We start from the raw sequence: 14,587 nt of genomic DNA, 5'->3' as shown, positions 1-14,587 counted from the left end.
GTCTTCCAAAGATTGTTGATCACCCTGTTTTTAAGTGGTTAAACTTCAGAAGATCACGCATAAGGCTTTAACATGGTGAAAATATGACTTTGAATGAAGTGTTAAATTTAACTGGTCAGAATCCTTTAGTTTGTCCTATGGACATTTCTTCATTTTAAATACGACAAAGTTCTTTGTGCTTCATGCATGGATAAGCTAGCAAGTTGTCTATTCCTTGACTTATTTTCATAACTCACCCTTCAATATTACTAGTGATATACTTTCACTCCCTTTGCTCAGTTGATGGCTCTCAAATCCTGCCATGATCGCAATATCACCCACAGGGATATTAAACCAGGTGAGGACATGTGACTTTTAAATGTTGTATTATCATTATGTAAAATTAGATAAAAAAGAAAAAAGAAGTTGATATTTGTCAGATCCTTAGATCTGAGCTAGGGTTTTTTAGGTAAAAACCGAGAACAAAGAGAATTGGAGGGAGAATTAGAACAGAAAGAGGGAGAGAACAGAGGAGATAGAGAGAATTGAGAGGGAAAAGATTCTTGTATTATTGCACAATGAATCCCCATCCTTTAACTGTTAGCCTATTTATAGGCTTTCTAATCTTTCAGTTGTATTGTAACTGAAAGGTACAATCAAATGCTGCAGCAAAAATACAAATAAAATGCAATTACGGTCTTACCCCCTGGGTCGTGACAATATTTTCTTTGTAAGATATTGATTAAGCACCCATTGTTCCAAACGTAGGTTATCCCTAGTGCCTATAATAGTCTAGAGAAGCTATTATGAAATTTTATATGCTGGTCTGGTTATGCCAATAAAGGCTTGTGGAATTTTATATGCTGGTGTGGTTATGTCGGTAAAGATTCCTGATTCTGTTCACATCATTTTAAATATTTACATGCTAAACCTTTAGAGACATATAAGTCTTTTGGTTTATCTCCTCATTGCCATTTGTAACTTTTCATGTTTGTTAGATGCAATCTTTGATCAATTATATTGATAAGCTCTAGACCTGTTGGCGTTTTTCCCCCATATCTTTGCCTTATTTACAGGCCTGTTCCTCCACTATGATCTGTGTACTTGAAGCCATTCCATAGATTTTTCTTTTTAGATTACCAGATGGAAATTGTTACTTTTTTTAATCCATTTGTAATTTGCTAACTGATAATGGTTTGGGTTTCTTCTTGGAAGAGAACATGGTCATTTGCTTTAAGGATCAGGACACTGGGAGATGCTTGAGAGGAGTTCCAAGTGGAGACAAGAAATTTGCAACACAAATGTACTTCACATTCTGTTCTTTCTGTTTTTATTATATTTGACTTCCATTATTTTTTTTTTGTAGGGCACTGTTGCTAAAGGTTGCAGACACTTACTGGTCAACTGCTGAGTGATTTATTTATTGGTGTTATTGTAGCTAGTAAAACCGCGCCTCACCATTGTATTCTTTTTGATTAACAATCAAGTTTGAGAGGGCTAATCTATTGGTGTTATTGTAGCTAGTAAAACCGCGCCTCACCATTGTATTCTTTTTGATTAACAATCAAGTTTGAGAGGGCTAATCTACTAATCAACATGGAGATGAAAGATCCATATCTCTAATTAGAAGTCTGGCATTTAGTCTAGTTAAATTTCTGAGTATTGGTGTCAGCTTTGTTAATTCAATCTAGTGTGTTTGAGCAGAATGATACTACATGATTCATGGCTGATCCTAAAGTGTTGGGACAGAATGTGTCTGTTTATCTACTCGTATTGCTTGCTTCCTCCAAGTCATTCATGAACTAACCCTTTTGTATTATTTTCACCTTGGCATAGCAAATACACACTCAATGCAAATTTCTATTTTGAAGCTTGGTTGCCTTCAATAATATACTTGTTTTTTGGTGCATGCTGAAGCTCATAAATCATATCTTGCTGATGCATAAAATATTATGGAATGAACTTTTTCAGCAATGCAATACAATTTGTAGCTGTATTAAATTCTATTCCTTATTTTACTTCAACATTGGAGATCCTAGGTCTGATTTGTAGCGACCACAGTGTAGTTATTGTGCATCTTTTTTATGTTCTGTCACTTATTAGTTGCTAGATATCATCTCAACCATTAGAAATTTATTTTTTTTCCCTTTTTTGGTTTTGATAAATCAAGATACATCTGAAATTAAAAGGTGTTATGGGGGTTGTCACCATGTACGTCAGAATTGTATATCAATAACCTATTCCTATCATCTAGTTACTCAAAAAATTGATGAAATTCAAATTTGATTTGTAGTAGATCTACTCCAGCCAAGAAGTAACTGTATAAAAGAAAAGTTGTTCTTGATTTTGTAATAGCAACCTCAACCCCTTAGGAATCATAGAGCTTCAACCCTTAGCAATTTATTTACCTTCACATTTGTCTGATGCATTGAATTTTCATTGCAAAGTTAGGTGTTTTTGTTATTCCTTTTCTAGAATATGATTATTTATGTCTTTCCCTCGTAACTTCTGCAGGCGCATTATTGACTTTGGTAGCGCGATGGATGTCTTCACGGTGAAGCATTTGTATGGTTTATTTGGACCTTCTAGGTACTTTATTTTCTCATGAGGAAAATTTCCTACTTCTGTTCTATGTTTATCTTGGCACAAGTTTTGCATTTATAATGTGTTACCTCAAAAAGTTAAAGCTGCCCCCGAGTATGGACAGCTCGGCGATGACTGAACTGATGAGTTTCATTTATTAACTGATGATAAATTTGCTTAATTTGCTGTAGTTTATTCCATTAGAACTTGAATGCAGCTAAGCTTTCACCCAATTGTGTTCTCCAAATTAAAGACCCCTATCATATCCAAGTATGAAATCCTATTTTACAATTTGATTTGTCTCCATAATCTCAATTTACGATAGAACTTACTGCTCTGTAGATTTCCCTTTTCAATTGCAAGTTGCGTTAGGTTGTCTTTCTGCATTTCACCATTTGTTGAGAATTTGCATGTGTGTAAGCTGTTGCCATCTGAAGAATTATTAGGAGTGCAGTGCAATATCTTCTATAAGAAAATGCCTGCTTTTACTTGTTTTAGATCCTTAGCCTTTTGTAGCTCCACCAACTTGAGTAATGAGACCCTTATCTTAAGGGAAAGCTTAATCATTTTTTTCACATGCTGTGAGGAAGAATGGGGCTAGGTCATGCTTGATTTCCCTACTTTGTCTCCAAAGTTTCCATTGAACCCATCAAATGAGAATTTGCAATCAACAACTTTGTCTACCATCATATCTAGAAGTCATGAAACAAGGGTTCTTTGCTTGCTTTGTTTAATTAATTGATTTCCGTCTACTTTTTTTATTTTTTTCAGAGCTGAACAGACTTACGAATATACTCCTCCAGAAGCTCTTCTGAATGTTAGTTGGTACCAGGGACCAATGGAAAGAACCATGAAGTCAGTCAAGTTCTTAACCTAAAGATTTAGCTATATTGGTTCTTATTCAGCACTTTAGCTACAAACCCTGAAATTTTAAGGGAGAATTTCAAATTAAGGAAAGAATGGATGCTTCTCTACTTTCGAAGTAGTGTACTTCTCTTTTATATTTGGCTGTCTGATTTTCTGCGGGCACTACTTGCTTTGTTTGATAGGTATGATATGTGGAGCACAGGTGTTGTTTTCCTAGAATTGATTTTAGGATCCCCAGATGTGTTTCAGATAAGCACTTTGGCACGTGCTCTTTTGGACCAGCATCTTGAAGGTTGGAATGAAGGATTGAAGGAGCTTGCCCATAAGTGAGTACTGACAAAAATTTTGGAACATCTCTAATTATGGTTTAGTATGCTTTTTCTTCTCCTCAGTAAAGGTTTGGGAAATAATTTATGCCACGTCCCACATTGATTAGAGATGGAGTCTCATAAGGATATATGACCTCGTGGCTCAACTACACCTAATATCAAATGCCATCCTTCTTTTGGTTGACTTTTGATGCTGTCTTTTGGTGCCAGACTTCGATCGCTTATGGAATTGTGCATCCTGATTCCTGGAAGTTCCTCAAAAAACCATCGCAGTTTGCGTATGAAGGGTGGGGTGAGTTAACCATCTTCTATAGAATTTTATTTCTATTTTAGAATCTGCTTCCCTAGAATTTCATTTCTGCTTTAGAATGTGTTTCACAAAGTCAACATGTATCAAATGGAGAGCAAATCAGGGACAGCCAAAAGATGGTTCTTAGGGGCAAGCCAGGGCAAGTCAAATTGATAGAACATTCATAACACATACCTCTAGATGAGTTTGCTATGTTTAATTCATCTATCTTAAATCTTGATGATAAGTTGATAAAATGAGTATATAATTAGAGTATTATTAAACGACCATAGCATCAAAAATTATTTGGTACCAAAAAAGTAACTATAACAGTGATGGAAAAAAAAAAAAAAGCAACAACCATGACTATAATAACAAAAAAAGGGGTAAAGAATGAAAATTTAACTGTAATTTATATGTAATGATAGTATTATTAAACAATGATAGTATCAAAAAGTACCAAAAGAGTGACTGTAACAGTGATGAAAAACAGGAACAAATTACCAATGATTATAGTAACAAAAAAAGGTCAAAAATGAAAATGTAGCTATAACTTAAGTAATCTATGAATTTAAGCCGTCAAAATTTCTCCAAGACAAGAAAAGGGGACTCATATCCTACAAATCATATTTATTTACTTCATAAAGCCTGATTATCTATTAGAACCCTTCGTGGTCCCTTCTTCTTATTAGTACAAGCATTTTTTTGTTCGTTGGAAGAACTGCAAGACAGGAATGTCACTTTTATTACCAGTCTGTTCCTTTCTTTTTTTTTTTTTATTCTAGTATGAAACCTGAATATGCACCATTATCAAATAAGATTTTCATCTTGAGATATTCAAGTAAAACTTAAAAAAGATTAAATCAAATTTATACAAGGGGATTCTGTACTTTTTATAATCTATTGTTATTTATACTATATACATATTCTTTGGTAACCTTAGGAAACAAGGAAACTTGGAAATGCCATTTTCTTTTCAATCATCTCTCTCTTTCTCCTGTAAAATGGCTACACGTGGTCACATTCTGGTGGCCTGCTAGCATAAACTTTGTTTATACTAAGGTCAAAATTAGACTCTTTATATATTACATCTAATCAGTTTGAGAACTTCAGGAGAATATTACAGGATTCAGTATCTTCAAGAAAGATGATTATTCATTTATTCTGGGGTTTGCTGATGGTATCATAGAATGACAAGTATCTTAATAGGAGCATTTGAATGAATGAAAAAATTTCTAACAACGCAAAAATTTTATAAAGCAGCATTCAAAACAGAGCAGAAATATAATAATTATGATCACGTGATTTTAAAATATTTTCTGGCAGTTTGTTCCTGTTGCTAAGAAAGGATGAGGTATTCTTATGGAGATATTGTTTTTCACACGTACTAACACAAGTTTATTGATTAAAATCAGGATGCAGTTTCACCCGCTTCTTGGAAATGCTCTGAAGAGTATTTCTCTCAACAAATAAAGAATCGAGATCCTCTCAAAATAGGGTTGGCCTCCAACACACTTTTTTTTTTTTTTAATTTATGATAAATACACCTTTTAGATGGTGCTAATTTTGCTTTATCACACGCTTGTTTCAATTTATGCAGGTTTCCTAATGTTTGGGCTCTGCGACTAGTGCGCCAATTATTAGTTTGGGATCCTGTAAGTTGTGGTAACAATGATTAGATGTTGGATGCCATTAGTTGTCATTATTCAATATTTGCTATGTCTTCTGTTACCTCCTCGTGGTGTTTCAATACCTGGCAGTAACTCAAATAAATTTTATATTTGCTGGCTTCAATTTGGCCCTTCTAGCCAAATGAATGCCAGTTGTGCTGCATACACTTATATTTGTATATAATGGTGGTCTAATTGCTTCAAAATTTCTAGGATGATCGGTTAAGTGTTGACGAGGCTTTACAACATCCGTATTTCCAGCCCCAAGGATGAGATGGTGGAATGCTGCAGTTTTATGCCACTTGTCAGGCATTCTCACTTGTATGTGGCAAAGGTGTTTATTTTCTGTACTAACTAATATAGGAGACTGTCCTACTTTAATACGACCATTTATTCAATCATAAAATTATTTTTGCCGTGATGTTTGAGGTTCTAAAGCAGATTTTTCCTGGGATGAGCATGAGGGAACCGTCCAAGGGGGGACTGCTGCAATATGGGTTACACATCGGAGCAGCTGCTGGAGAATTTGAAGTATTGCTTTTAATCCAGATTCCAGAACTTTGGGGTGGTATGCTTTGGTTCTACCGCAATTACCATCTTCTCGTGAACTTACCGCTAAGAAATTATATCAGCTGGAATTTTGACATAAAGAGGAACTTGTGTAGTCTAGTGTAAATCCTTTGGCATAAGATATTGAACCTCGTATTCGTTTTTGTTTTTGTTTTTGTTTTTGTTTTGGTGCCCCTAACTTAGCTAGAGTGAACATAGGCATAGATGATATTGCTACAGTAAAAGTGTGTATTTGACCTTAGATACAGTATATAATATATACACATTTTTCATATGAATGTGTTGGCTCTGATTTGTTAGGGATAAAGGGTGATATCACCTTCTATCACTGTCACTATCACTATCCAATAATACGTTGCTATGTATCCCTATTTTAAATATCCATTGCAGTTGGTGATTTTAAATTTTAAAATAAAGTTTATTTTTCACAAATGATATTTAAGATGTGGAAGCATGACAGCCTATTATTGGATGGTAACCAATGTCTAAATTTATTTATTATTTTTTTTGAAAACGAAAAAATCAACCAAATACTGTTTTATGCTTGTCCTAGATAAAAAACGAAAAAAAGCGTACATCCCTATGAAGTTTTGCCAAAAGAGTACAGAAGAGAGTAACCAAATTTGTGGTAACTATATGCTCTAATTACGCAGAGGATTTAGATAATGTGAAATATGTTATTGTGCATGTTGATTTAATTTTAAGAGAATAAATTATTATAAAATATTATGAATTTGATCTATTTTTAAAAAAAAAAATTGATTATATTAATTTATCTCAAAATAATATTATTTTAATGGTAATAATCCAATCACATAAATGATAAATCATAAAAATTATATAATTAGAGATGAGCTATTTGTAAATAGAATAACATTAAGACAAATCCAGGACCTAACCTACTAAAATTTGGATTAAGTGTAAAAATGCCATCTCTAATCTCTTCCATTATTTGAATTGGATTATTATTATTATTCTATTCAAAATTTATGGATTGATATTAGATCTGCATTCTAGCAACGGCGGGCGAGAAAGAAGCTTTGCAAATTCCTGCCAATCTCCTCTTTTCTTCTTCTCCTTTCCAGTCAAATGTCAATCTCACCATAATTTGTACTTCTTCTGAGTTTCACGATTTGATTGCAAGCAAGCTCTTGGCATGAAGCAGTTAAGCAGCATTTCTTTGATAAAACTTCTTCGATTCAGATGATAAATCAGCTATAAACTTTCTTTATGTTGTTATTTAAAACTGTCAATCGAAAATCAAATCCAAAGAGAATTCCACTAAAATTCTTGCACACTCACATAACTTAGAAATTGATTAAGAAAACAGACAAAATAGAAATGAAATAGAAATAGAAATACGGGAAGATAAAACAAACCAACAAGAGCCAAGAATTATCTTGATTCGGAATGTCTTTGACAAACCTACATCTAGTAGTCAACACTCAGATAGAGCAGTCTTTTATTAGGATGAAATCGATCAGTACATCAAGTCTTTAAACCCTCATCTATATCCTCGAGTACACGCATACATTCTCCAAAAAATACACAGGACTAAAACCCGTCTTTCTCTTCTCAAGAATGGAAACCCATCACTCAATCATAGGCAATATTAGAAGCACTCTCAGAATAAAAATTGACTGCCTCCCCTTGCTTTCTTATTTATAGAAAGGGTGGACATCCCAATGTAACTAAATATTATTGAGATATTACAATTAAGCCCTCTAATTTACTAAGTAATTACACTTGATATTTTAGCCCTAATTGTTCTAATCTTTCAACTAGGGTGCGTTTGATTGCAATGATGGAATTTTGGTGGAAAGAAAATGAATTTCTAAAAATTAGAAGTTTAAACTGTTTGATTGGTATAATTTTCTACCTGGAAAATGATGTTATTTTCCATCTTTTGATGTTTGATTAGTAATATTTTTTATAGAATTTGATCATTTTCCTGACATTTTGTGTTTGAAAGGCATTATTTTTTTATAAAAAATGACACATTTTTCATGGAATTCAATAGTGAAAATGTATTGAAAAATACTGAATGAGACATATACAAAGACACATATATATATACACACACATATATATTCATACACACAATCACACATACACATATATACCCGCACACAACATATATATACATAAATATATATATATACACACACACAATACACATATATACGTACATATATATTCATACACAATCACACATACACATATATACTCGCACACAGCATCCCCGCACACAACATATATATACATAAATATATATATATATATACACACACAGATACATATATATACGCACATATACATACATATAATGAAAACGAAAAGCACAGTGAGTTGCTGCAAATTTGCTTTCTGTCCTTCTCGTTCGCTTGATACAAATATACATATATATTTTCTCTCTCGCTCTCCCTCTCGTTGGCTTTCTGTCCATCTCTCGTTGCAAATTTGAAGTTGAAGAAGATGAAGACGGGAGCAGCACAATGGGTTGCTCCTTCAATTGCCTGGAAAATTGGAGCTCCTCTCCCCAAGGAATTTGGTTTCCATGATTTGAAGGAAAATGCCATCACATGACAAGAAATTGGAAAATGAATTCCCTGAAAAAACTTGGCTGTTAAACACTACACAAATGAAAAATTGGGTGGAAAAAATGTGTTTTCCCAAGAAAAAAAAGGCTACCAAATAGGGCCTAAAATTCTTACACACTCACATAACTTAGAAATTGATTAAGAAAATAGACAAAATAGAAATAAAATAGAAATACAGGAAGATAAAACAAACCAACAAGAGTCAAGAATTATTCTGATTCGAAATGTCTTTGACAAACGTACATCTAGTAGTCAACACTCACATAGAGCAGTCTTTTATTAGGATGAAACCGATCAGTACATCAAGTCTTTAAACTCTCATCTATATCCTCAAGTACATGCACACATTCTCCCAAGAATACATAGGACTAAAACCCGTCTGTCTCTTCTCAAGAATGGAAACCCAACACTCAATCATAGACAATATTAAAAGCTCTCTCAGAATGAAAATCGACTACCTCCCATACCCTCTTATTTATAGAAAGGGCGAACATCCTAATGTAACTAAATATTATAATTTATTAAGTAATTACACTTGGTATTTTAGTCCTAATTGTTCTAATCTTTCAACCAATAATCTTCAACACTTGACGTATCTTCTACTGCATAAACTCTAGGCAAACTCAACACTTTATGAGGAGATGGATCATGCTAGAGAGAAAATTAAAGCTAATTTTGACAACGCAAATAAAAAGTAAGTTACTAAATATATGGTTTTATTTTACCATTTTACAGTATTTTTTTTTTTTTACATACACCTATTTATTGAGTTTTATGATTGTTTGATGTAGTTTTGAGTTAATTTTGAAAATTGTTACGAAAGATGAGAACTTTAATTGCATAGGCCATTACATGATGTAGCATATTACTTGAATCCACATTATGTTGTAAATTGTAATAATTATGTTATTAAGTAATATTAATATATTTTTTTATAAAATTATGTTATTATGAATATATATTTACATACAATAAATGATATTTTTATTTGTCTATAAAATTTTACGATATGAATTTACAATTCGATTTTATGGACTCTCTTTCGATTCTACTGTAAAATCTCAAGTTTAACAATCTTAGTCTTCGGTGCCTCCTCTAAAATCTGCTGGTCTCCTTTGGCTTTCCTCTCTCTTTCTCTAGTGTCTCTTCCCATCTTGGGTCTCTTATTCTTCTCTTTTTTTTGGGCCCTAAGCATAGACCTTAGTATCCTATGCCTTGAGCCGACACTACCTAAAAATAGGATAATAGTTTAATTTCTTAGGCCATCTCTAACTCTTCTCCTTATTTCACTCCCTATTATATTATAAATAATTCACTCCTTATTTTTATTTTGGCTCGAAAACTATGCGTGCTTCAACCACACTCCTTATTCTCTTCTCTATTTCACTTTATATTTTATTTATTTATTTTAATGAACTTTAATTCTATTTATTTTATCTTTTCTATAATTTTCACACATATACAAAATCAATAATCAAATACACAAAATAATTAAATATACACATAAACAAAATTGATAATTAAATATACAAAAATAATCAAATACATACATATACAAAATTAATAATTAAATATAAAAATCAATAACCAAATATACAATATCAATCATTCAACACAAAAATAAATAAAAAAATTCCCCAAAATCTAACAAACCTATTTGTTGCTTAATTTACTCCTCACATCACAACCATTCCACCGCATTCGCCTTCGCCTCCGCTGGTCCCTGTTTTGTGCCTGCAACTCATTTTCTCTTACTATCTTCGCCGGATATACTTTCGCTACCACTTTAATGTCTCTTTGCCAACCGATTTCACCTTCGCCCGCAATGGCTCTTTTTCTTCTAGCGTTGATGGCTTTTGGGGGGTGAGGGAGAGATGGCGAGGAGATTTTCATCACCACATGTAGGGAGGGATGTCCATTGAGAGTGGCCTTTGAGCCAAAATGATTGACAGTTGCCCCTGGCTAGTCGACAAATGTTGCTTTTGGCCTATTTCATTCATTCTCTTCTTACTTCCTTGCCATTTACACTCTTTTCCTCCTTAGACATATCCACACAACAAAAGAAATGCTACCATTAACCTACATTAAAGCCATTAACGAGATGTTACAAGGGATTTCCAACTTGCCAATTTTTTGGTAAGGCAAAATAGCTTTGACGAGCTCTATTGGAGCTCAATTTTGGAGTTTGGCTCCCTATTCCACACTTTGGCAAGCAAAATAGTTGTCCGTTGGAGATGGCCTTAGAACCAAAAAGCCTATTAGGGCTTGCGATTATCCTTACAAATTGTCTTTCTATAACTTGAGTATCGACCTTCCATTCTTCCAATTCTTAGATTGCCAAATTTGGGATATCACATATCTGAGATGTTATTTAGTCATTAAGGGCCTGTTCTCTTTCCCGTTTTCAGGCCGTTTTCTGTTTTTGAAAACATTGAAAACGCGTTCTCTTTGTTATTTTTCAAAATGCGTTTTCAAAAACAACTAAAAATTTTGTTAAGGAAACTCAAAACAACATTTTGTTGTTTTGGGCGTTTTCAGTGAAAATACACTGAAAATACAAAACAAATGAAAACGTGGAAAACAGGCCCCCCACCCCCGCAGGCACACGTAGACCCACTTCCCCCCTCTCTCTCTCCCCTTATATTCTCTCTGTTCTCCTCTCCTCTTCTGGCCATCGACAGCCATCACCACCGCCACTGTCGTTGACCATTAACTCCACCACCACCGCGACCAGCACACCTCAACGCCATCGCGACCAGCACCCCTCAACGCCACCGCGACCAGTACCGCAACCACCGTTATCGACCTTCAACCCCACAGCCACCGCTACCAGCACCTCCTTCTGCCACTTTCAACCCCACAGCCACTGCCACCGCGACCAACGCCCCCTATCGCCATCGTGACAGTACCACGACCAACGCCCCTCATTGCCATTGCCACCGCGACCAGCATCCCTCCCCCCACAGAAAACACTAGACGAAGAAGATGGGTTGCGGCTGATTTGATTTTTTTTTTGTGTTATTTAATTTTATTTATTTATTAAACTGAATATGTGATATATTTTGTTTGTATTAATTTTTTTAAATGATATTTCTAAGGTTGTTGATTTTTTTTATTTTATTTGAATTTTATTTTATAGTTTAAAATTTTTGAATCAAATTAATAATTTATTAAATAAAATATCATGATAACAAAAAAAAACCGTTTTTGAAATTTCAAAGCAAACGCGTTTTCTAGTTTTCTGTTTTGAGAAATAATTTTTCAGAATGATAAAAAGAATGCATTTTCAAAAATTTCAAAACACACTCAAAATACAAAACTCAAAATAAATTCAAAACTCAAAACACAAAACTAAAACACAAAGAGAACACCACCTAAGATTTTACGTTTTGTGTGACTTTTAATATTAATAATTAAAAAATTATTAATAATCATTAATAAATTTTTAATTAATAATAATAAATATCGTGAAAAACACGAAGACTTCGTTCTTTGTTTCTTGCTGTAAATTTTGTTAACATGGCACGAATTGGCAAGTAAAATTGAGAAAGTAAAGGGTGAATGTGTAATTTACCCTACTCTACTCGTCGAGGTAGTGAATTAAGTTTTGAAAAATTGTATTTGCAAACATTTCTTTTGTTTTTCACACCCACTTTTTAGTAAAATTTAATATGACTAAAATGATTTCAAATGAAAACCCGTTTTACCCTCTATTCTTCTAAATATGCAACTACAACTCACCTACAATCACAGTCACTTTCTCCATTATTTTTCCTCTATTCATTTTTTCTTTCATGCTAGAGTGACTTGTGCCATAGATGATTACACTCAAATGGTGATGACATGGGAGGAGTCGGATGAGGAAGAGAACGATTTGGAAGAACAACAGTGGAAATCGGTTGAAAATGCACTCTTGTCGTTGGTTGAGGTACGCCATTTCGCAAGCATTCTTTTATTATCTTACCGAGTTGGAGAGTTCGGGAGATTTTTTTTCTCCCAAACTAGAGGGTTTGAGAGGTTTGCTTCTCCCTCCCGAACCCTAGGTTCAGGAGATATGCTTCCTCCCGAACCTTAGAATTCGGGAGAAATGAGTTAGGGAGAAAGTATATCTCCCACACTCTAGAGTTTCGGAGTTTTGCTTTCTCCTGAACTCTAGTTCTTTCTATTTTTTGTTTTCCTCTCTTGTTTCTTTTTTTTTATAATATGAGAATGATCAAGAAAATTTAGAGAATGAAATCGCTTTGGCATCTGAGAAGTCATTTGATGTTATTCAACCTTTTACTACTAATGAGGTATGAACCATCAGTGTTAAACTTTGATTTAATTATTATTTTGACTTGAGACAAATGTATCAATTCATATATTAATTTAGTTTTTCTTTCTTAGCTTTTTAGCCGTAGAAAATCACTTATTGGATGGGTTAAGAAAGTTAGAAAAGAAAATATAATTGTTATTGTGATAAAGAGCTCTAAATGTGAGTGTTCCAGAAGGAAACCTAGAGTTCGTCTTGCTTGTGAATAGAGTGGGAAATATAGACTATCAAAAAAGAGAGAAGAAGCAATAGGAGAATTAAAACGTAAGTCCATGCATATGAGAATGCATTTGATTATGTGAGAAAGATATGGTTGAATAATTATAAGAAAAAAATTGTTATAACGTGGACAAATAAAATAATGCATTTTGACAATGTTGCTACTAACATGGATTCTTTATGAAACTCAAATTTGATGATTAAAACCAAATGTGTAAGTATTCCAAATATATATAAGTCTTCCATCTTACAACAAAAAATTACTACGCATTCTTCATTTTCCTTGTCTCTCATTGGGTAGCTAGAACCTGAGGATGTGGATCTAAACTGACATGTGGTGGATCTGTAACTGGTGCTGGAGGTAGTCGAACCATTGTCGATGGTCAAACCATACTCGATGCATGTTCAACAGAACACATGCCAATCAAAAAACTAATTACATTACTACAATATAGAACATTAAGTTACATTCATGCAAAGAAAAAACAATAATAAAATTTGAAGGGCAAAACAAGTCGCTCACATTCAATTCAACTATCTCATGCTCCTGCTTTGCAAAAGTTACAATGAATCCAGCTTCCTTCTTTTTTGCTTTTTCTACTTGATAGAAAGCGAGGAAATAGAGTATGAAGTTTTATTTGATTTATCTAATTTCTTATCCAGCCTAAGAAAAGATTTAAAATAGAACGAACCTACTATCTCAATGAATCCTTAGTAGATTTCAAGCTTTGAAGATAATTAATTACAAATTTAGGTTCTACAAAGAGAATAGGATAATCAACAATCATAGATAAAATAAAACCATGAAGACAAATTATTAAATCATTCCAAACTAAAATGACTAACCAGGAGAACTTCCCATAGGTATGAAGGACTCATTCTGAAATACAGAGAAACAAGAGTTGATACAAGAAGCAGAAAACAATGAGCCAGAGCCGGCCTTGGGCCAGGGCTACACGGGGCCCACAACTGAGGGGGGGGGCAAAATTTTTTTTAAGCCTATGTATATATGTGTATAAAAACTTAAAAAAAAAAATTAACAAAAGAAATTGCTTCCAATGGCTGTCGTCGCACGCATCCCGAAAGGACCTCTGCCCAATGCCCATTTTCCCTCTTTTCTCTCTTCTTATTCTTCTTCGTTTTTCTAGTTGTTTTTGCTCCACTGCCCA

The 14,587-nt window shown here is 33.7% G+C and overlaps 1 protein-coding gene across 9 annotated transcripts in view; it reads left to right on the top strand.

Annotated features, from left to right (window-relative positions):
* The window catches only part of LOC127797256 (uncharacterized), a 42,359-nt gene extending 35,798 nt beyond the window's left edge, over positions 1 to 6,561 (top strand). For 2 of the 9 annotated variants that reach the window (XM_052329981.1, XM_052329976.1), the window contains exons 12-20: positions 280 to 337; positions 1,195 to 1,282; positions 2,494 to 2,568; positions 3,334 to 3,417; positions 3,612 to 3,755; positions 3,969 to 4,050; positions 5,463 to 5,545; positions 5,648 to 5,702; positions 5,931 to 6,561. In XM_052329981.1, coding sequence (XP_052185941.1) covers positions 280 to 337; positions 1,195 to 1,282; positions 2,494 to 2,568; positions 3,334 to 3,417; positions 3,612 to 3,755; positions 3,969 to 4,050; positions 5,463 to 5,545; positions 5,648 to 5,702; positions 5,931 to 5,990 — 729 coding nt within the window. In that variant the 3' untranslated portion in view covers positions 5,991 to 6,561. The remainder of the gene's footprint in view (positions 1 to 279; positions 338 to 1,194; positions 1,283 to 2,493; positions 2,569 to 3,333; positions 3,418 to 3,611; positions 3,756 to 3,968; positions 4,051 to 5,462; positions 5,546 to 5,647; positions 5,703 to 5,930) is intronic. The other 7 variants (XR_008022160.1, XR_008022161.1, XR_008022162.1 and 4 more) reach the window with 7 other exon arrangements.
* The last annotated feature ends 8,026 nt before the right edge of the window (positions 6,562 to 14,587 follow it).

Source organism: Diospyros lotus, chromosome 3 (genome assembly GCF_014633365.1).
Source record: "Diospyros lotus cultivar Yz01 chromosome 3, ASM1463336v1, whole genome shotgun sequence".
NCBI lineage: Eukaryota > Viridiplantae > Streptophyta > Magnoliopsida > Ericales > Ebenaceae > Diospyros > Diospyros lotus.
The sequence above is the reverse complement of the archived record's forward strand: the minus strand, read 5'-3'. Positions and strand labels throughout refer to the sequence as shown.